The sequence below is a fragment of the Callithrix jacchus genome, chromosome 9, assembly GCF_049354715.1.
Source record: "Callithrix jacchus isolate 240 chromosome 9, calJac240_pri, whole genome shotgun sequence".
NCBI classification, from domain to species: Eukaryota; Metazoa; Chordata; class Mammalia; order Primates; family Cebidae; genus Callithrix; species Callithrix jacchus.
Window position 1 is genome coordinate 84,246,509 of NC_133510.1, and position 22,758 is coordinate 84,269,266.

The 22,758-nt window shown below is 34.6% G+C and overlaps 1 protein-coding gene across 50 annotated transcripts in view; it reads right to left on the minus strand.

Moving 5' to 3' along the window:
• Positions 1 to 22,758, minus strand: part of PPFIA2 (PPFI scaffold protein A2) — a 506,309-nt gene that overhangs the window by 280,924 nt on the left and 202,627 nt on the right. For 6 of the 50 annotated variants that reach the window (XM_078337012.1, XM_078337008.1, XM_078337005.1 and 3 more), the window contains exon 2: positions 9,185 to 9,274. The exons of the other annotated variants lie outside the window; for them this stretch is intronic. In XM_078337012.1, coding sequence (XP_078193138.1) covers positions 9,185 to 9,187 — 3 coding nt within the window. In that variant the 5' untranslated portion in view covers positions 9,188 to 9,274. The remainder of the gene's footprint in view (positions 1 to 9,184; positions 9,275 to 22,758) is intronic. 50 annotated transcript variants of the gene reach the window in all.

Sequence of the window (22,758 nt, forward strand, 5' to 3'; positions counted from 1 at the left end):
TCTTGTTTCCTATTTCTTTCTTTTCCAGTGGGAATGTCTTTCCTTTTCAGTCCCACCATTATATTTTGGAAGCATATAATTTGTTTAATTTCACTGGTTCACAACTGGACAAAAATTTGCCTCAGAATTAATTATATCTTGAGTCTTACCCATATCTGATTTAGGTAATATTTAGATGAGACATGAACTTTAGACTTTTAAGTTCATATTAGAACAAGTTAAAACTTCTTGGGCAATTGAAATGAAATGAATGCATTTTACTTTTGAGAGTGACATGACTTTTTGGAGGACATGACTTTTAAGAGGATATATTTAGAATGAAATGGTCTAAATATATCCCCTTAAAATTCATATGTTGAAACCCTAACCTCCAATGTGATGGCATTAAGAAATGAAGCCTTTGTGAGGTGATGAGCTGGTGAGGGCAAATCCTTCATGAATAAGACTAGTGCCTTTAGTAAAGGGTCTGAAGCTCCTCACCCATTAAAGCTGCCATGTGAATTTACAGTGAGAAGACCACTATCTATGAACCAGAAAGTGAGCCCTTACTAGACACTGAATTTGACGGTACCTTATCTTGGATTTCCAAGCATCCAAACTGTGAGAAATAAATTTTTGCTGTGTATAAGTTAACCAGTTCATGGTATGTTGTTATAACATCCCAGATGGACTAAGATACCTTCCTTAATAATTCTCTGCCCCTATAGATAAAGTCAATTTGGTTCCTGTGATGGATAGATGCTATGGACAAGGTCAAGACCCTGGTATTGTTTCCTCTGGTGCTCACTTTCTATACATCCCCTCTTGTGTTATGAAACTTGTGACTTGCTCCTAGCCAAGGTGAAGGGGTCAAAAGATGTTTGCATGTGTCATGAAGATCCCAAATAACTTGCTTTTGGGTTAATGAAAAGGAATATTGTTCTAGATGAGTTTGACTAAATCAGGTAAAAAGTGTTTTTGAAAAAAGATCTGAAGCACCCTGCAGGTAAGGGAAACTTTTCTGCTGAACTGGAAGAAAAGTGTAGGTGACCATGAGGGTCTCAGTACTACAATCACAAGGGTCTGAATTTTGGCAGCCACACTATGAGCATGGAGGAGGACTCAAAGCTCCAGATAAGGACTCAATCTGGCTTCTGAAACTTTGAGCACAAGACTCACCTAGATTGTGTCTAGATTCCTGAACCAAGGAAACTGTCTGATAATGTGTGTTGTTTTAAGTTGCTAAATTTGTGGTGATTTATTTCTCACCACTGGAAATTAATACAGAAACCTTAGATATGTTCTTCTTGTACTGTTTGGTAACTCCATTACAAAACTGGACATGAAACCACTGCTGCTCATTGGTGACTTTCTTCCCAGTGAGACTCCAAATTCCATAAAGGCAGAAACCATATCTCATTTATAAAATTCAGTAATAAGAACATATTTTATTTTTGGCTAGAATAATATAGACACACAACAAAATTCTTATAAATGTTCCCACAATTCTTGTTTAAGTAATCATCATTGGTTAAAGAAAAAAAGTAAAATTAGAAAATCAAAAGTCCTTATTAAAAAAAATCCAGGTCTCAGGTCTCAATAGTGGGCATTGATGAGTCATTTTCTCCTTTCCAAGTACTTAGATAATAGAGTAGGTATTTAGCCTTCTACATGCACCCTCTGTACTTTAAGGAAAGCCAGTTAATCTACTTTCAGATAACTCTTTTAGCTTGAGACAGCATTTTTTATTTCCCTAATCTCAAACATCAACTTAGCCTCTTTCAAACCCTTCTAACTAATCTTAGCAAGGTCCACATGAACACACCACTTCCCCTAGTCAAATATATGCATAGTTCCTTCTTCACTTCCTTTTTTGAGTTTTGTCCAAATGGAACCTTCTCAGGTAAGCCTTCCCTCATATCTTCAGTGTTCCCTGCTTTAATTTTTTCTTTAGTGCTTAATGCTTATTTAATTTATCTATTATATATTTCTGATGGACTGAATACTCATGTTCCCCCCAAATTCGTATGTTGGAACTCTATCCCCTAATGTGATGGTATTAGGAGGTGGCAACTTTGGAAGGTAATTAGATTAGATGATGTCATGAGGGGTTAGTGAACTTACAGAGGTCCTGAGACAGCCTGCTTCCTGCTTCCATCATGTAAGGACACAAGTAAGTACCACCTATGAGTGAAAATCTGCTGGGCTTTCACCAGACACCAAATCTGTGGACACTTTGATCTTAGACTTCCTAGCCTCCAGAACTGTGAGAAATAAATTCTGTTGTTTATAAGCTATTCAGTTTGTGGTATTTTGTTGTAGCAGACTGAACAAAGTTATACAACATTTATCATCACCACCAATCACTCCTACTAGAATGTAAGTTCCATGAAAGAGGGCTTTTAATTTATTATATTCCCCTCAGTATTTCAGTTCCTAGAATAGTACCCTTGGTAGATATTCAATATTTTTTTGAGTGAATGAGATAGTTCCATTGATCAAGTGAGCAAAAATTAGGGGAGTCACCACCAGTAGACAGAGGCTATGAGGGTACACCTTGAAGCAGACAGGTCAATTGAGAGAAATCAAGAACTCAGATAGTGAAATGGGTAACAGGAATTCAGAATATCAACAAAATGATTAGGTAAAAGGCACAACATTACATGTTCCAGAATAGAATCAAATGAAGTATCAGCTTTCTACTGAAGAAAATATCCATACACATTTTATATAATCTAGAGACTGAATTTATTTCAAACCTGGCTGATTTATAAGTGGCATCAGGCAAATATAACTGACTTCAAGGTAAGAGGGGAAACAAAAGGAATTCCTGACAAGAGAATTGGCTTTCCATTCGAATTACTGAATGCATGTGTTCATCTCTAAGCAGTAATGCTTTATAATTGTCTATGACCACAAAATATAATTTAAGTTCACCAATTTATAAATTGGTAAATAAATGAAAAAATAATGCCAATATTAGAAACTATCTACAAATGTGTTGTGAAAAGCATTTCCATAGCAACATCAGAATAATTGTCGCTATAATCAGCAGTAGAGAAAATGTGCTAAAGCCAAGCTTTATTTTTCTCAGCATCATGGGACTGCAGTGCTCACCCACACAACAGAATCGGCAGCATGAAAAACAACAGAAAATGATATTTTAGCTATAAAACAGTCATTGAGCACTCTATAATTATATAAAAATCAATGAGTATAAAAAATATACTAACAGCTTTGAAAAGAGACATTTATTACATTTTTTTAGTGTCAGTAAAATGTATCATATCCTAATCTGAGATTATCTTTTTACAATTAATGCACTGTAGCTAGAGACCCAATTTTAGAACAAATGCAAGCTCATATCAAACATCTTAATTTGTATCTCATTAATGCAAGTAGCAAGACCTCATCTAAAATCAAGAAAGGCTCAGTCTGTCAGAGTCAATGTGTTAGAGAATTCAATGTGACAATCCACAAAAGAATTATTTTTATTTTAATGGATATTAAACAAAGAAAATACTACCAAAATAAGTAATTTTCTGTGTCACATAAAGATATAAGCCATGACATATAAAAACGAAGTCATCATAGGTTTTTCTAGCCTATCAAAAAGACATCTGAGTCTATTTGTTCATTTACTTTGTCAGCCTCAAGTGATAAAATAATATCTTAATTTTCTTGAATTTGTATTTTTCTGCTATTTTCAATCTACTATTAGAGAGGTAAAACCCAATCCAATAGTCCACCAGGAAGAAATAACCTTCCAAGGAAAATATAAGCTTTATATTTATTCCAAGTAAACAGAGACAGAGAGAGAGAGACAGAGAAGGAGGGAGGAAGGGGGAGAGAGACAAACACACAGAGTGGGGGGGGGAAAGAGAGAGAGAGAGAGAGAGAGAGAGAGAGAGAGAGAGAGAGAGAGAGAGAGAGAATATGAGAGAGAGAGAGAGATCTACATACCAGGATTGCCCCAGCCACTGAAAATACAAAGGTGAACAAGGCCATTTTTGTTCAATGTCAGCTGAATGCCTTTAGAAATTGTGATTTTTCCAATAGGGGGTTGGCTACCTTCAGCTCCTCTGGTCAAATCCAACTGACTACTTGTTGTATGATTCAGGTGCTAAATATGTTTTTTATACTTTTATTAATTGTTCCACATGGAGGAGAACAACACACATTGGGGACTGGAGGGTGGCAGGTGGGAGAGAATAAGGAAAAATAACGAATGGGTACTAGGTTTAATATCTTGGTGATGGAATAATGAGTACAACAAACCCCAGGCACAAGTTTACCTAGGTAACAAACCTGCACATGTAACCCTGAACTTAAAATAAAAGAAAAAATAAACTATGAAGACCAACACATACAATACTATAATCTAAAATAATAAGAAAAATATCTTTAAAAGAATATGACGTGACTTGTGAAAATTATATCAAATTCAACTTTCCATATCCATGAAGATGTTTTATTGGAACACAGCCATGACCAACATTCTTTCATGGATTGTCTGTCACTGTTGAGCCACAAGAGCAGAGGTGGGTAGCTGACACAGACTCTATAACTTCCCAAAGCTCAAAATATCAACTGTCTGGCTCTTTATAGAAAACTTTGCTAGCTACTATGGAGTTAAGCAAAGCTTTCACAGATATTCAGAATACAAATGGATACAATTTTAGTAAATTTGGAGCTTCAAGAAAGGAGGCAATTTTAAAAGTAGGCAGAATTCTGACAGAATTCTATCTGTCAGAAGAAGAATAGAACTTAAATACCCTCTCCTAAGAGCCATCAAAATGCAACATCCAATCAAACGATGTAATAGCCTAGGTCAGAAATGTAAACTATGTGAATAAACCTGGAATTTGTGGACTACAGGACCCAAAGAGCAACATTTTTAAAAAATTGTTCAAGTTCATGATTTTAAAAGGAGGTTCAGTATGATAACTGGAATGAACAGAAAAACCACTTGGAATGTCCACAGCTATTGAACTCCTGCTCAGCCATAATCTCCAGTTGAAAAGCCAGCTCAGTCAGCTGAAAAGGGTACAGTCTCCATAGTGGTAAACGGTAAATAGTAACCCTGGATAAGCCAAGAGAAAATTGTGGAGAATAGAAAATAGAAAAAAAGAACTACATTATATTAATATATCTGTTTAAAAAGGAATCTCTACAAATTTGAATATTATGTATTTGCAATGTTTTAGACATTCTGTCCTTATTAGAGATAGAAGTCGGACTTGTGATTGAAATTTAAAATGATTTAGAATTGTGACTTTAAGTAGAAATCTTACTATGTTTCTATGCAGTATTTACACCATTAAGAAACCTCAGACTTAAATATATTAAGTCAACTGATTTACATTTTAATGGTCTATTGTTTGACAGACAACATCATTATAAATTCCTTAATTTATTCTTAAACTTTTATAAATTTAAGATGCAGGAAGTTTCAATTCTTTGATCTGAGTTACAAAAATAATTTCAAAGTAGTAACTTGAATTACTTTGCTACCAGTTTACTTATGCCTAATGAATAGAAGCCATGCCAGTAAATCAAACTGGCATAAATAGTAAAGAATTTATTTATCCAAAATACCTATTGAGTAGTTAGTTGTAATGTGTCTAGAATTCAATGTGGCACTACATATTCGAGATGAATGATAATGTGCCTGCCCTTCAGAACACTATAGAATAGTGGGAGAGAGAGAGAATTAAATTACCAGAGTAGAAATATGGTAATAGGATAAATGGAGTATACCATGAAATCACAAATGCACACAAAAAGGAAACAAAACCCAACATCAAAAGATCACAGAGGACATTCTGGGTGAACTAAAGCTTACGTGGAATGCTGAATAAAAATGAAGAATTCCATAAAATATTAATAGATCATGTTTAGACAAATTACAAAGAAAAAACAAAACAAAACAATCATGAGGAAGAGGATGATGATAATTAATAACCGACAAGTGAGAAGGATGATTCAGATATTGTCACGTGAGGATATAGCAAGATATGAGATAGAAAGGAAGACAAGGTCTACTGTCCCGGGAACTTTTTAGAATATTTAATGGATAGATTTTCTTCTAAGGATAATGAGGAGGTTTTAAATATTTTTTTATTTCTTTAAACAAGACAGTAACACAGGTAAGGTACCCTTGGCTGGAGTAAGACTGGAGGCAAAGAGATGAATTCAAAGACTTTAATAATAATGGTACTGGTAAGAAATAATGAGGACAGTAGAATCTGAAAATGAGAAATTCAAAGAGCAGCTTATTAAATCTCTTATGCAAATAATTTAGAATTAATTAATTTGATACAGGAAATAAATATAATGGACACATTTCTTGATAAATGAACTGCTTAATTCCTAAAAGGTCAGAATGATCTCAATGTAATATATAGCTGTAACCCCAAACCACAACCTTTGGCCACACTTACTTGGATCAAAAATTGTCTTTGCCAATTTAAGCAGAGTGCCTAAAAATGTTTATAAAATTATTACTTGCATTTCCCTCCTCAACATATTGGTTGAAGCAGTTTTCACTGATGGAATAAAATCCCTTTTACATTAATCAAGAAGGCATTTCCATTTAACAAATATCATTTATCATTTTTTTTGTTAGTAATGTGTTTCTCACATATTTTGATTTTGGCTTAAATTTAGCTGACAGCCCAACTTTGTATCATAATGTTGGTGTGGGGCACTTAATGTTCTAAGTAAAGTTTCAGAGCTCAGTCTCATATCCAGTATTACCAGTATCTTGGTAGAAGAAAGGGATTTAATAAAATGAAATGTTTAACCATGAAGGAAAGGGCATTGAATAAAATGTTCAAAATGTATTTAGGTATTGAAATATATCATGGCTATAAATGACAACACAATGTTTTAATATAAAAAGATAACATCACAACATTTTAGTATAAAAGGGTATTCCATAAATGTACTTACATTCTTCAAATATTACTAACAATTTTAGAATTTATCAAATTTATGCATATATTTTTAAATAGTTTATATATTCAATACCTTTCTTATCCTATTCTTTAAGCCTAGGTTATTCAAAAAAAGCACAACCTAGAAGATCAAATTTATTCCAAATTAAGTACTGGTAGACTATACTGAGTTACAGACTTTCTGCAGTAATTTTCTACCACTTGAAAGTTTCCATGTTTGAAAATTTGTGAATTTTGGGGGGCAGAAAACTGAATTTGTGTGCAAAAGTTGCTCTGAATTAGAAATAGTTTTATGTTACAAATATGTGAACAATGAATTAGAAATCAATATTATACCAAAAATACTCTTTAATTATAATGGTTTCTAAATTTATATGTATATTTCCCAAAGTCACCATCCCATCCTAGTACATTTGCACAATAATATCATATTTGTCTTCAAATTATCACTCCTTTGCTAGACTTTTTGCCAAAAAGAAATGAATGGATAAAGAAAATGTAATACACACACACACACACACACACACACACACAGTCATTTACAGCAACATGAATGGAAATGTGGGTCATTATGTTAAGTGATATAAGTAAGGCACAGAAAGACAAATATTGCATGCATCACTCATATGTGTGAGCTAAAAATTTACTCTCATGGAGGTTGAGAGTGAAATGGTAGTTACCAGAGGCTGAGAAGGGTGTGTGTGTGTGTAGAAAGAGGGAGAAAATGAGAGGTTGATGAATGGGTACAAACATAGAGGTAGACAGAAGGAATAAGTTCTAAAAATCAATAGCAGAGTAGGGTGACTATTGTTAACAAGAGTGTACTGTGTATTTCAAAATACTAATAATTATCAGAGAAGACTTGAAATGTTCCCACCATATAAAATCGAGAAATGCTCAAGGTGACAGATGTCCTAAATGCCCTGATTTGATTATTACACGTTCTGTGCATGTAACAAAATATCACACCTACTTCACAAGATGTACAAATATTATGTATCAGGAAAAAATATTTTGAAACACTATTAATGCATTTTCCCTCTTGGAAATTATATTGGTTCCTTTTTACTTTTTGTTATTTTTTAAATGTCTCCAAGGGACCCTAAAGACTAATAATTTACTGTTAAACATTGAGTTTTGAATTTATCTAAAAAATTCACAGCAAGACCCACTTTCAAGAGGGATAGGAAAAACTTTTCCAGAAACAACCCAAGAACCAAAGCTGAGATGACAATTCATGAAGTCAGAAGGGAGAGCAGATAAAGTGACTACACACAAGAACTCTTTCGGAAGTAGAGGAGGAAAGCAAGAAGATGAGAAAAAGAAGAATAGAGATGATATGCAAATGGCTTGCTCCCTGCTCAGTGTTGAAATTCTGACGAGGGAGAAGATGGAGTAGTTTGAAAGATTCAGGTGGATTGGAGAAATGGATAATTAGGGGGAAGTGTCCTGCTTCCCACAGTATAGTCCTATCAAGTCCTAACATCTTCAGAGAGGTTCCAGTTTTAGTGGGTGCTATGACCACCATGAAACAAGAAGGTTTCAAATAAGTGAACAATAAATTGGAACTTGTTGTTATAGCAAAAAACCTCTTAGACTATAATGGCATATACATATAGATGTCTCAATATAGGCAAATTTGCCTATATTGGGTAAAAGGTTGTCTAGCTGAGTGGACATGAGAGTAGCCTCAGATGGTCTGGTACACAACAGCTTGGAGTATAAAATGTGTACTTAAAATCTTCAGGGCAGGCCGGGCGCGGTGGCTCAAGCCTGTAATCCCAGCACTTTGGGAGGCCGAGGCGGGTGGATCACGAGGTCAAGAGATCGAGACCATCCTGGTCAACATGGTGAAACCCCGTCTTTACTAAAAATTACAAAAAATTAGCTGGGCATGGTGGCACGTGCCTGTAATCCCAGCTACTCAGGAGGCTGAGGCAGGAGAATTGCCTGAACCCAGGGGGCAGAGGTTGCGGTGAGCCGAGATTGAGCCATTGCACTCCAGCCTGGGTAACAAGAGCGAAACTCCGTCTCAAAAAAAAAAAAAAAAAAAAAAAAATCTTCAGGGCAATAAACAGCAAAGGGTATGTAGAAGAAGTTCTGAGAATGCTGGTGGACTTCAAGAGGACTGGGTTCAGGAAAAGAGGGTCTGGAGTTTGGGAACTATTGATTATTGGCAAAGGCCAGATCTACAGTCACCAGCACTGGATTTCAGAACAACACTTGAAAGACAAGATGGTACCCACCATATCTCAGTGGACACTAGGTCATGATGCTCAATATCCTGAAAGGCAGAATCTCACTGTAGTAGGTGCCACGAGATCAGGTTGAGACACCTAAAATGAAGAACATCTAACTCAATACCACAAAAAATACATGTATTTCCCTCTCCTTCTAGATACTATCTTGGAAAGGAAGGAAGGAAAAAAGTTCTTAAGATAGAACCACCCCTCAGCAAACACACACACACACACACACACACACACACACACACACTTACATACAAACACACACACACACAACTACTGAGGGTATTTCTAACTAAAAGAGACTGAGATCTCTTTATGACATTCATGTATTGCTTTATATGAGGAAATGAGAGTTTAGGAACAAGAAGATATCCATCACAGAAAACAGGAAAATTTATAGGAATTTATTCTTTTATTTTTAGGAATTACGTGAAATTTTTCCTTGTTATAATTATAACCTGACAAACTCCTTCACTCATGCTGCCTTTATTGCAACTGTGTGCAAATCTACCTTTTCTGAATATAACACAAGGTAACATCTAGGAAGAAAGCATTAGCAAACTGTGCTATTAGACTCTTCACTAAATCAGGCAGGTCGTAAAAAAACAAGCAAAGCCAGATTTCCAAAACCATTCCTCAGATTCATTTTCACACATCATCAAATCTAAATTTTCAGTGAATATATGAGTGTTATAAATATAGTCAGCATGCCAGCATGCAAAGAATACACTATGAGAATTAATTACAAAAGCACTTAAAATTCATCAAAATCACAACAAAGCTGACAACTATTATTTACTTCCATATCAGATTAGTTGAGGATTAACATGAAACAAGAAAAAAATGTGTTATCTGTTCTGAACTATCTACATGGTAATCATCTCTGGCTCAGCATAATTTCCAAATTTTACTCTAACATACTCATGAATACTTAATATTACATATAGCATGTACTTTTATCTGAAAATTGTATGGTGCTTTACCATAAAAGTAATAGCTTTTAATTATATTTTCCAAACCACTCGAATGTCACATTAAGAAATATCAACAACCTTATTTTAGATGCCAACCAAAGAGAAGTATTGCTTCCCCAACGTCTTTATTTCAGAGAATTAAAAAATTAAAACTTTTTCTTAAATATTCAAAATTTTAAATTTTATATTGAAAAAATCAATTTATTCAGTTTCCCAAAGGAATAACTAAAAAATGTGAAAGGCAAATAGACTATTGAAGATTATTCAATTAAAAATAAATATATTTGAGTTTATTACAAATTACTCAATATATGTATGTGTATATATTCCATGCATTATATATAATGCATTATATGCTCTCTCTATATTTATACATATATACATATATTTATACATATATACACATAAATATATTGAGTAATATATACATATATATGTATAAATATATGTGTGTGTATATATATATATATATACATATATATATATTTACACATAGAAAAGGGAGAGAGTTTTGAAGAAAAGAATGAAATAACTTCACCATTGGAAAATTCCCTCTGAGGTGTGGTAAGGAGAAGAAGAAATGAAGAAATGTTTCTTGTGTTTTAGGATAACATGACATAGCTAGAAAAATAGGCTATATTTCAAATATACCAGTTAAGACTAATGAAAAAGTAAAACATTTTTTTAAATCCATGATAAGTTCCCTACCAGTTATTTACAGGTTTATGGTTTTACATCTGTAAATATTGATTTATTAAGTATATACTGTTTTAAGAGTATAATATAGCCCTAAAATCTGGCTGGGAAGCAGAAAGAGAAATAATTTCAAAAGAAATGAAAAATAAGCATCTTCCAACAAAGCACTTAAACATGTATTTTGTAGGCAAAATGAAAAATTTAATCTGGAACATTTTTAGAGAAACCAGGCAACAGAAGATATTCTTTGATGTAATTAAGGTTTAAAAAAATTCTGCTGGGACAATTATGTAGTATATCAATTTCAGTATTTAAACATTTGACTTTTCTCATTATCTCACAAATCCTCCCCACTGACAATGGAGACACCATCTCCTTACTTCAACATTTACAAGCAAAAAAGAGAAAGAAATAAAAGAAGAGAAAGAGGTAAGGGAGGAAGTGTAAAAAAGAACAGTATGGCCCTAATTACAATCAAAGACATCCAGAAATACAGAACTGAAAAATCAAGTCTTTCTTACTCTGTGCCTTTGCCATGCAATGCCAAATAAAATAACTGTGTGTACTTAGATTCCCTCTTGCCTTTCACAACAATGTTTTGTGGACCATCTACTCATCTAACCCAATCCCTGAGATGCCTCCCTTATAACTCTTGTTAAATTTATTTATTCTAATGTCAACACTTATTCTAATGTCAACAGCCCTCAACTAGAGTGCATATCAAAAAGTATTTTAAGAATTCCTTCTTCCTGTTAGACTGTTAATGAGTTCTCCCTTTTACCATTTTTTCCAGGGCCTGACACCATACCTGGCCTGCTCCATGTCTGACCTCTGCAGATGTTCAGTCAGAACAAAAGATGAGCTCTAAGGGAGAAAACTGGTTGGCTATAAGGGATCTCAAGGTGTAACATGTTCTTACTGAATCTTCCCTAGAACAATGCCTTCCCTGCAATCTTTTGTGGTTAAATATTTGATTTTTGTCAGTACACTAACAGTGGATCCGTTTTTAAAACTTAGACATATTATTAATATTTATAATCTGATAATAAGCAAAAGTCACAAAAAGTAAATAGCAGGCTTCACTGCATAGTAGTTAAGAGCACAACTCTTAAATTGTATTGAATCAAATGTTACCTCCACTAGGTTGTAGAGTTAGAAAGTTATTATAGCCCAGTGAACTTGCTTCTTCTCTTGCAAAATAAGCACAAAAATCATTACCTCAAAAGTTGGTTGTGAACATTAAAAATGGTAAGGCGTGATGAATACATAGCACAATTACTGCATATTCACAATAAAGGGCAAATGTTGATATTATCATGACAATATTTAAGAAAAGTTACAGATCTTGATGATCAATCAATTCCTCCATTACGTGGATGTTTATTGGTATAAGACACTATGCTTAATGCATGGATATATTATTGTACAAAACATGATGGAGTTTAGGTTCTAGTGTAGATAGAGATACACAATAAAAATACACAATAAATATGTTTTATGTAACAAGAGAGAGGTCATATGCTTAGAGAAATATAAAGAGGTTGTTCAGGAAGATTGGAAATTCTGAGGATGAGGGAAGGGGAATTATAAATTTGGAAATCCTAGTAGGTAGCATAGAGAAGATGATATTTCACCGAAAGCTTGAAAGAAGTGAGCATATGGGTATCAGGAGTAAAAGCATTTTATTAGAGAAAACAGCAAATACAAGGGCCCTAAGGTGTAATGTACTGCCTGTTTTGTGGAACAGGATGGGGGCTGGCATGGGCAACAAGTAGTGAACTAGGGAAAAGAGAGTATGAGGTAAAGTCAGAGCTGAGTCATGTCCACAGGTCATTCTAAGAATGTTGGCTTTTAATTGGAGTAATATATAGGTAGTCTGGAGGGTTTTGAGGACAATAATAACAAAACATGAGTTTTAGCATCACATTGGCTGCTGTATTGAGAACAGACCATAAAAAACCAGGGTAGAAGCAGAGTTTAGGATATGTAGCTAGAGGACTATTGTAGTAATCCAGATGAGAGATTATGCTTAGACTAGGGTGGCAGCAATGGAGGTGGTGAAATGTGATCAGATGTCTGTATGGGTTGTTTTGTGTGAAAGAGAGAACTTGAGGATGATTTCAAGATTTTATACTAACCCACTAGAATTGAATTGCCATCAGTTAAGATGGGGAAGACTCTGAGGGGAGCAGTTTAGAGACAAAGTGCAAGAGTTCTACTTTAAGATTAGTCAAGTGAGATGTGTATTAGAAATAGAAATGGAGACATTGGGTAGGTATTTGCATATATGTGTCTGAAGGTCAAGGGAGAAATATGGGGAGGAAATAAACATTTGAGAGCCCTTGACCTACAAATGGTATTTAAAGTCATGAGATAGGGTGACATTTGATGAGATCACCAAATAACCAAGGTCTGCATTTACCATATTTCAGTCTTAGAACATCTGAAGAAGAAAAGAAGCCAGCAAAATTTAGAAGGAACGGTGACTTGGGAGAAGAACTTGATGTAATTTCCCCACAATTAGCATCAATATTGTCATAAGAGACCTTATTAGAAATGGAATCCTGTTACCATGCTTTAATGAATCAGTGGGGCCCAGAAATTTGTGTTTTAATAACTTCCAGGTGATTCTTATACATAGTAAAGTTTAAGAACCACTGCTGTAGAGGGACAGTAGAATTTGGGATAAAAATGTAAGAGCTTTCATTAATCTCCTTAAATGTTAATACAGTGTCACTGAACCTCTGAAGAATCACTCTACTAGATACAGAACTATGTAGTCACTTATTGAGCTCAAACTCTAGCACTCTATATTTAGATGCTACCACACTTAAGTTAATGTTTTACATACTTCTATATTTCTTAATTTCTCATTTTCCATTGCTGTTAGGCATAATTGCTTAGAATAAGTTTTATTTCCTCAATTTGATATCACTAACTTCAATTTCTTTCCATTAAATCTGATTAAAGAAACTCAAATTTAACTGAGGTTTTAACCATCCAGGGATAATTAGCATTCCAGAAGAGGGGTCTGTTTATCTGCATAAACCTCCACAATGTAGGAAAACAGAGAGAGAGAGGAGAGAGAATGACAAAGAGATAGAGACCAATAGATATTTGTGTTTATAGTCCATTTACAGCAGATTCTGTACTTCTCACCAACTCCTGTACACTTGCCTTATCAAAGCAAACAAACCGAAATAAAATGACAGTTAACAAGTTAATAAAAACACCAAACAAGGGAATAAATAAATAAACGTTTTGAAGTCTTCTTCAATATTTAAGTAGAAATATTTATCAAAAGACTTAGCAATTAAGAATGGAAAGAGCTATGTTTTATATCAACTCAACAACTGATTTGGGGAAAGTGATTTAATCCATCAGAGTTTCTGCATGTTTAACCATACAAATGTGTACAGCTAGTAAATAATCCCTGTAAACTCACTACAAAGGCTAGGCTTGGTCTCTTATATGGGAAAATGCTTTGTCAGCCAAAGAACTACGCAGAGATTAAATTGATGTTAAAATGCATGTAAAAATGTATCTTTTATTAGAGGAAGAAACTTTAGGACAGGGAGAATTTATCAATTTTAAATTTTAAATCAATATAGCTCTCAACTAGGATTCTAAAAAGTATTTCAAGGGAAAATTGCATATACATAGTCTTTTGTTAATATATCATTAGCATTGTTTTATTAATACAAATGGAGTATTCAAAACAAAAATTCATATATTTAAATAATTAGTTATCCATACTCAAGTATTATTACAGTTTAGAATTCTAAGGTATTTTGGCCTACTTAAATGAAAATAACATGTAGAAGAGTATAGAAATAAAATGGCATACCCGATATCTATCTTAATGATAGATATTTAAGAGGTATTTTCATACTACTATATTATATTTAGATCTCTCTTTAGGAAAACAAATACGTCACAAAAAAATTAAAGCTAATGCCTCCTCATTTCATTTCTCTTCATCTCTTTCCCCAGAGGTGCCTGCTATCCTGAAACTGGAATCTATTATTCCCATGCAAATTCTTGCACATTATATACATAGGTATTAACTTATAAATAACACATATTATCATTATGTGTTTAAACATTTGCATAAACAACTTTTTAAATTTAACATTAAGGTTTGAAATTTTTCAGTGTTGATACATATTGTTAAATAGTCTTCTATTATAAAATAAAACTATTTAGGCTCTTACATAGAATCAGTTAGGCTGTTTCCACATTTTCCCTCATATTACAAACAGTTCATTGGCAGGAATTTTCTTTTTTTAATGAGTCCTATTCAAATGAATTCAGCTGTGGGAAATTGTTCGTGGCACATTCACATCTGACAATTCTGTTCATGGGCTCCTCCTCAACAGCTGTCCCTACTAACGCAAGATAATTTTATGTAAAGTTAATGTTTCCGTAAGAAGGTCTCATGAGAGGAGTTGTCTTCGCTGGTGGGAAGTCAAGAGCCAAAGGAAAATCATAAACTCTGATTTATGACATAAAGTAAATCAGTTTTGGTGGCTTCCCAGGTGATTTTACAGCTTCTATGCCAATTTGGAAAAGGCAGCCTCTTCTTTTGTTAAAAAATAAAAAAGACTGGTGAAAAAATGGTTCCTACTCAACAAATAGTTTTCTTTCATTATATTAGTTAGACAGATTATGTTTTTAAAGCAATCAAAAAACCTGCTAATAATTTCTTGAATATTTGGCATTTTTTTGATCAGGCTGCTGGACTAAAAAGACTTTTATTTATTGAATTGTCTTCCTTAGAAGTTGACTGGCTCCAGGCTACAAGTTAACAATTCTGAAACCACTGTACCTGTATAATGGAATTAGACAATTAAGTAAATGGTGGCTGATGCTGGGAGCCACCGTTCTCATATTGGAAGTTACAGACAAGCAAGCTATAAGACTAGAATGATTGGTGTGTTACTGGATTGATGTTAGAAACATCAGAATGAACTCATGTTCAGTTTAATATAGATGTAGATGGATACTGCAGTGGGCTGATTGGAGACTTCCAATAAAATGTATCTGTTCTAATCCGTGGAATCTATGAATACTACCTTATATGGCAAAATATATGATTTAACTAAGAATCCTGAGAAGAGTTTATTCTGGTTTTCTTGTATTATTGTCCACTGGAGGAGCACATGCACTCACACATGTCCTTTTAGACAGGGCAAGAGACATCATTGAGACAGATGTGGAGGCAATGTGACCATGCAAGCTGAGATTGGCGTGAGTGCAGACACCATGGAATGCCTACAGCCACAGGAGGCTGCAAGAGGCAAGGACGGCATTCTCCTCTAGAAATCTTGGGAAAGGAGCATGGCTCCTAGTACCTCACATTAGGACTTCTGGCTTCCAGTCTGTAATGGAATAAATTTTTATAGTTTTAAGCCACTGAGTTTGTGATAAATTGCTACCACAGGACAGACATAGGAAACAAATACAATATATACATAGAAGTTTTTATAAATATGTACATAGGCAGTAGTTAGAATATACATATGTTTACTTTGCTCTATCTGCTGAGTGATCCCAGAAGTAATGGGACACCAGTAACAAAGATAATGCAGACTAAAATAACCTTAAAGTTTCCCTCAGCTTGACTAAATTTTAACAAGCTTCTTCCTGACATCTCTTTTCTGAAGTTTTACCTTAGACATTCTGTGAATATAAATCTTTCTATGCTCCTTTGAGATATGAATCTCTTTAATAGCCTCTAGCCAGTTTTATAGTCAGGAATGTCTTTTTCAGGGATCTGGAAGCCATTCCTTTGCAATGTAATCATAAGATAGTTTCCCCATCTTCCAGGCTCTGGGAGGATGAGACCCTAACTTCTCAGGGCATGATGGTTCATGTTGTAAAACTGCCTCCTGCCATGAAGATCAGAGAAAGTTTACTTTTCCACTGGATGAAGAACATTTGTAAGCAAAAGTGGCCTAGGCTTCCCCCATCCCAGCTCTTAAAACTTCTTCCACCATTTGTTTTAAGGAGTACTGAGCTCAGATTAAGTATTAAGTTGTCGCCTGTCCATGACTGCAATTACCATGAATGAATCTTCCATTTACTGCTTTTAGTGTTTAACTTTGCCAGGTGCAATTTTGGCTTTAACAATACCTAGATCCTACCTAGAGCCTAGCTGATTCTAGGACTGGGGTGGGAAATACCCAAGACAAGCCTGGAACATCTTGTAGTGCCAGAAAGTGCTAAAAACAACAGCAACATAGCAATAAATAAACCACACACCAACACACACATACGCACACACAAAATGATGGGGTCTGTCAAAAGGACAGTGGGTAATAGAGCTCCTAATGGCCAAAGTGTGCAAAATTTGAGAAATGGAATAAAGTAGTATTGGATTATGACTCAAAGGATAAAACAAATATCCATGAATCCATACTCACATAAATAAATGATGATATGAATGAATAAATGTGAAGAATATAGGAATGTTTCAAAGGTTTACAGAATTCAAAATAATTTATATGGATACACTTCCTTAAGTAGGTGGAGCATGACTCCCTACTCTTTAAAGGTAGACTGCAAATAATGACTTTCTTTCAAAGAGTACAGTTTGGAAGTGGGAGAGAAAAAGTAACTTTATCGTGAAGAAACCTGACAAACACTTCCTCAGGCAGGCGATCAAGGCTAACTGTAATATTGACAGTGACATGTAATATTGACACTATGTACTCTTCATATGATGTAATGTTAATGGTGCATTGCTTCTGTGGCCTTCCTCAAATTCATAACCCTAATCTTATCATGAGAAAAATATCAGACAAATACAAGTTCAGGGATATTCTTTCAAATATGTGACTAGTGTACTTCAAAACTGTCAAAGTCATCAAAAACAAGGAAAGTCTGAGAAATAGCTAAGATATGGTGGCTAAATATAATGTGGTATCCCAGAAGAGATCTTGGAACACAAAAAGGACCTTAGGAACAAGCCAAGGAGATATGAATAAAGCTTGGACTTTAGTTAATAAAAATATATCAAAATTGGTTCATTAGCTGTGACAAATGTACCATACTAGTGTAAGATGCTAAAAATAAGAAGGACTTGGTGTATATGCTTTCTGTGCTATCTTCACAATTTTCTGTAAATCTAAAAGTATTCTTTAAAAAAGCTTATTAAAAATGGATCTTTATTTTTGAGTTGGTTTTCTCAGGAGAAAAAGAAATAAGGTCCAGGTTTCCTACAAGAATGTTCATTCCCTTCTCCAGCACTGATGGTAACAATCTCCAAGATGAGAATGTGCTCAGGCAGCTTGGCCTTAATGGAGTGATAGTGTACCTTGTGCCCATTATCTAGAGCAGTTTTTATGCAACTATTGCCAGTAGGATGAAGAAGAGCTGCTATAGCTAATGGGACAAACCCGCATGCTTCTAGCACAGCTTTTGAATGTCTCTTTAAACACTCATTTTGTTCATAATTATATGACTGTACCTAATTTGATTTTACATGAAAAATTATACTATTATGTAATTATTCCATTTTAATGTAAGACTGAAACAGACTGTTGCCTCTATTTTTGAGATTCCACAGAGAACTGCATGCTTTTGCTATTATAAGACGACTGTTGAAGTATTTGAATATTGTCTACTAGGAATTGGTGCAATATGGAGGTTTCAAGCATTTCCATCAGCACACAATCAGTCACAACAACCTTCTAGATGATTATTTTCCATATTTTCCTATACAGGGGTGCTTCCAAATCACCGTGGTCATCACTAAAGAATTCCAAGCCCCCAAGCTCAAAAACAATCAGAACCCATAAGGTAGCATATTTAATAGTACAAAGTTTGGGTTAAATGCTTAAAGTATAGTAAACCACAAATAATATAACACCAAAGAGAATATCATTGAGGTAATGACTCATAAACTAAAACCATCTAAGATAGAAATTTTTGGTATTTGCTTTCCATTTGTACAACAACTTCATTCTTAATGTTTCTTATGACTTCACAGGATTTAGAAATTAAACAATACATTTTCAGCCTTCCACAGTAATCAATACTTTCAAAAACTGAGATATACATATGCATGCTACACTAACATATAATACACAAGTATTTGCTTGTATATTAACTCTCAAATAACACTTTTCAATATTCTCTTTCCACAATTGTTAACAGGAGGCACTTTCTTTAAAGAGAAAGTGAAGAAAAATCAGAAATTTTACAATAAATGATTTCCTTCGGTTTTCTATTTTATCATCTTCTGATGCTGCCATATCCTGATGGAGTTCTGGTTCTCAGGTCAGAGTTTGAGCTGGGCCTCCACTAAGCAGTAAGTTGACTATTCTATGAGCTAGATAGAGTTCAATTGAGTATAAGATGGGGGGTAGCACCTGTCTGAAAAGGGTGTTGCTGCAATACTGCTGCCAAACAAATACCCCAATATTTCTCTAGTTCCCATGCCAGTCCAGAACCCTGGTCCAGAATTTTCATATGCTTGTCCTGCAAAAGCACTGTCAAAAATAGAAATTGTACCATTGCTGGAATTCTGCAGTCCTGTGAATGCAGAATGAAGACTGGGATTAGGGGTCCTGTTCAGTTGGTAAATTTCAGATAACAGTGGGAAATGCATGATACTCAGAATACGGTGGCAGAGAATACAGACCATCACTAAGGAACAGTTTATAAACTACAAGGTAGTAGGACCACAATGGTAATCAATCCACTGATGCCACAGGAATCTTCAGAGTACCACTAATAAAAATTATCTGAGAGGCCTGGTACCATGGCTCACGTCTGTAATTACAGCACTTTGGGAGGCTGAGGTGGGTGAATAACCTGAGGTTAGGAGTTCAAGACAAGCTTGCCCAACATGGTGAAAACCGTCTCTACTAAAAATACAAAAATTAGATGGGCATGGTGGCTTGTGCCTGTAATAATCCCAGCTACTCAGGAGGTTGAGACAGGAGAATCACTTGAATCCAGGAGGCAGAGGTTACAGTGAGCCAAGATCACGGAACTATACTCCATCCTGGTCTACACAGTGAGACTCTCTCTGTAAAAAAAAAAAAAAATTCTGCGAGAAAGAGGTAAGCCTGTGAAGCCTGTGGTGTTTTCCAGACTCTTAATGTCTTTAGGCCAAGTTCTAAGACCATATAGCCTGAGTTATATTCCAAGCCATAGGAACCTCTTTGTACATATAGGTCTTCAGGAGATTCATAGTATTCACAGCTCACCACTGTTTTTTTCCAAATTTATGTGCAATATCTAAATCACTCTTACATTCTTACAAGGTCTCTCCAGCCCAGTGTTGAGCCTGAAATTACTGGAGGCAAATGCAGACTGTGGTGGTGCATGCTGCTGTGCAGTTATCCCAGGAGCTCCAGTAAAAGGAAAGTCACTTCTACACTGTTTTAACATACAGCGAATTTCCAGTCATAGAATTATCATGTACATCTAGGAAAAATCTATTTTATTTAAAAACATTGCAGAAAGTCCTATTACCAGTCACTCAATTTGCCAATATTATACCTCATCTATTACATCCACAGAGATCTTAGGTATAAGTAAAATACCTAATGAATTCACTATGCCTGGTCATGCCTGAACATTTGCATATTAAAACACATGCTAATTATTATGCATTGAATTTCTCTTAAACTTTATTTTTTTTTACATTTCACAGAGACTTGGCTTTTAAAAAATATTTCTTTAGATGGATCATGTTTTGTAGATGTTTAGATTTAGGAAGTAAAAGAGCATTGACTTAGACAGCAATGGATTTATGGTAAGTCAGAGTAGTTGGGCCCGAAAAGTCTGAGGATCACTGGTCCAGAGAACGTCTAATTCTCTGCATGTTTTATTGTCTAATAGGGAAAGAGTTACTAGGATGTGACTTCTCAGCTCCTAATAATGCCCTAAGCCTGGCAGTGAGAAGTATGGCAGATGCTGGGGGTGGGTGTACTGGAAGGGAAAAGAAAATAATATTTTCCAGCACCTAGATTTTGCTGGTGGCAGGAAAATTATTTGCCCATGACAAATTGAATTTATCTTTTATGGAAATTGTGCTCATTTTATAGAATTACACTCACTTTAGCTGGAAACCAAAGTTATATTGTATAAGTTTCAATTAAATTCTAATTTTATTACAAAAAACTCTATTGATTAATTATACATTTTAGATAATATCGAATTCAGATATCAAAAGTCCAGCCTCAAGCTAAAACAAAATTCTGCATTCTTTGCTGTAGGGTAACTATGAACTTAATGACTTTTTTTTTTTCCCTGAGACGGAGTTTCACTCTTGTTGCCCAGGCTGAAGTGCAATGGTGCAGTCTTGGCTCACCACAACCTCTGCCTCCTGGGTTCAAGTGATTCTCCTGCCTCACCCTCCTGGGTAGCTGGGATTACAGACATGTCACCATGCCTGGCTAATTTCGTAATTTTAGTAGAGATGGGGTTTCTCCATGTTGGTCAGGTTGGTCTCAAACTTATTGACTGTTTAAATCAATCAGTGCTATATTTTATTTAAAGAGGTAACAAAAAGAGAAAAAACAAAGATAATTTGGGACTTGGGTGAAATTCCACCATAATCTGTTGTATGATTCTTTGAGACTCTATAAAAATTCCATGTGACTAATATTTTAACAAGAAAAATAGGAATAATTATTGATATCTATAGCAACCATAACCAGTACCTAGAAAAAAATGTAACAAACGAGGGAGTAGACTAGAACACTAATGTGGCTTTCTGGCAAATAACTATCCTTTCCTAAAAATAACGAGAAGAATATTCAAATACTTACTTTTCTTTAAATAATGACAACCATAATTCATGATTCCCTTAGCTGTTGTTAGGATTTATGAATGAAGCCACTAAACTAATGTTCATTGAACATATGCCAGGTGCTATAGCAAGTGCTTTGGATACTGCATTTCAACCAGCTTTCCAAACAATGGTGTGAGCTTATCACCACTACATATCTGAATTTCTAAGCCAAAACACAGAAAAGTTCAGTAACTTTTCCAAAGTCTATATAATCAAGAAACACCAGTGTAGGAGATAAAACCCCAGACTGATTGACTCCAAAGGCTGTATTTCCAAACTCTAAGCTCTATCTACTGCCTATAGATAGTAGGTGATTGGCAGCAACATGGGAACTTACATAGGGAAATATATGGGGAAACTTTAGTCATCTAAGGCCTTCCAATAACTTTTCTTTTTTTCAAAAGAAAGCAAGAGTGAATTTATTTGCTGTTTTAATTAATATTTCATAACAGGCCATTAAGAAGCCTGCCTGTCTGAATTTGTAAATTTTCACATAAAGATTCTGATTTTTAGGTTTTTTCCAAAGCTGCAGAATAATAAACTATGATATATTCAAAACAATGTTTCCCTTTAAATATTTTTGTGGAGATGGGGGTCTTACTATGTTACCTAGACTGGACTTAAAACTCCTGTGCTCAAGCAATCCTCTCATCTAAGTCTCTCAAGTAGGTGGAACTATAGACATGCACCACCCTACCTGGTTAAATTGGGAAATATTAATGTCAGTGGTTCATCTATAAGTAAACTTTCAAAAGCCTAATTTATAATATTTAAAGTTTGTATGTAAAAATACACATAGCATCTAGAATTTGACATATTTCCCAAATACAATGTAATGCCAGATGATGAAAAAATCCAAAAGAATGCAACAGAATAAGTACATTGAATAAATGTTAGGCAGATTTTATTTTGCATTTTAAAAAGTATTCTTTTTGCCCAATTGGAATAGATATAAATTATGACTTTATATAAAGAAACAGCAGATACTTATTATGGAATTATGCAACTAAATATGCAAAGACAATATCTGTGTTATTTCAAAAGCTTTCATTGGTAACCTTTCTATTAGCAAAAATATAAGGAAGCTTAGT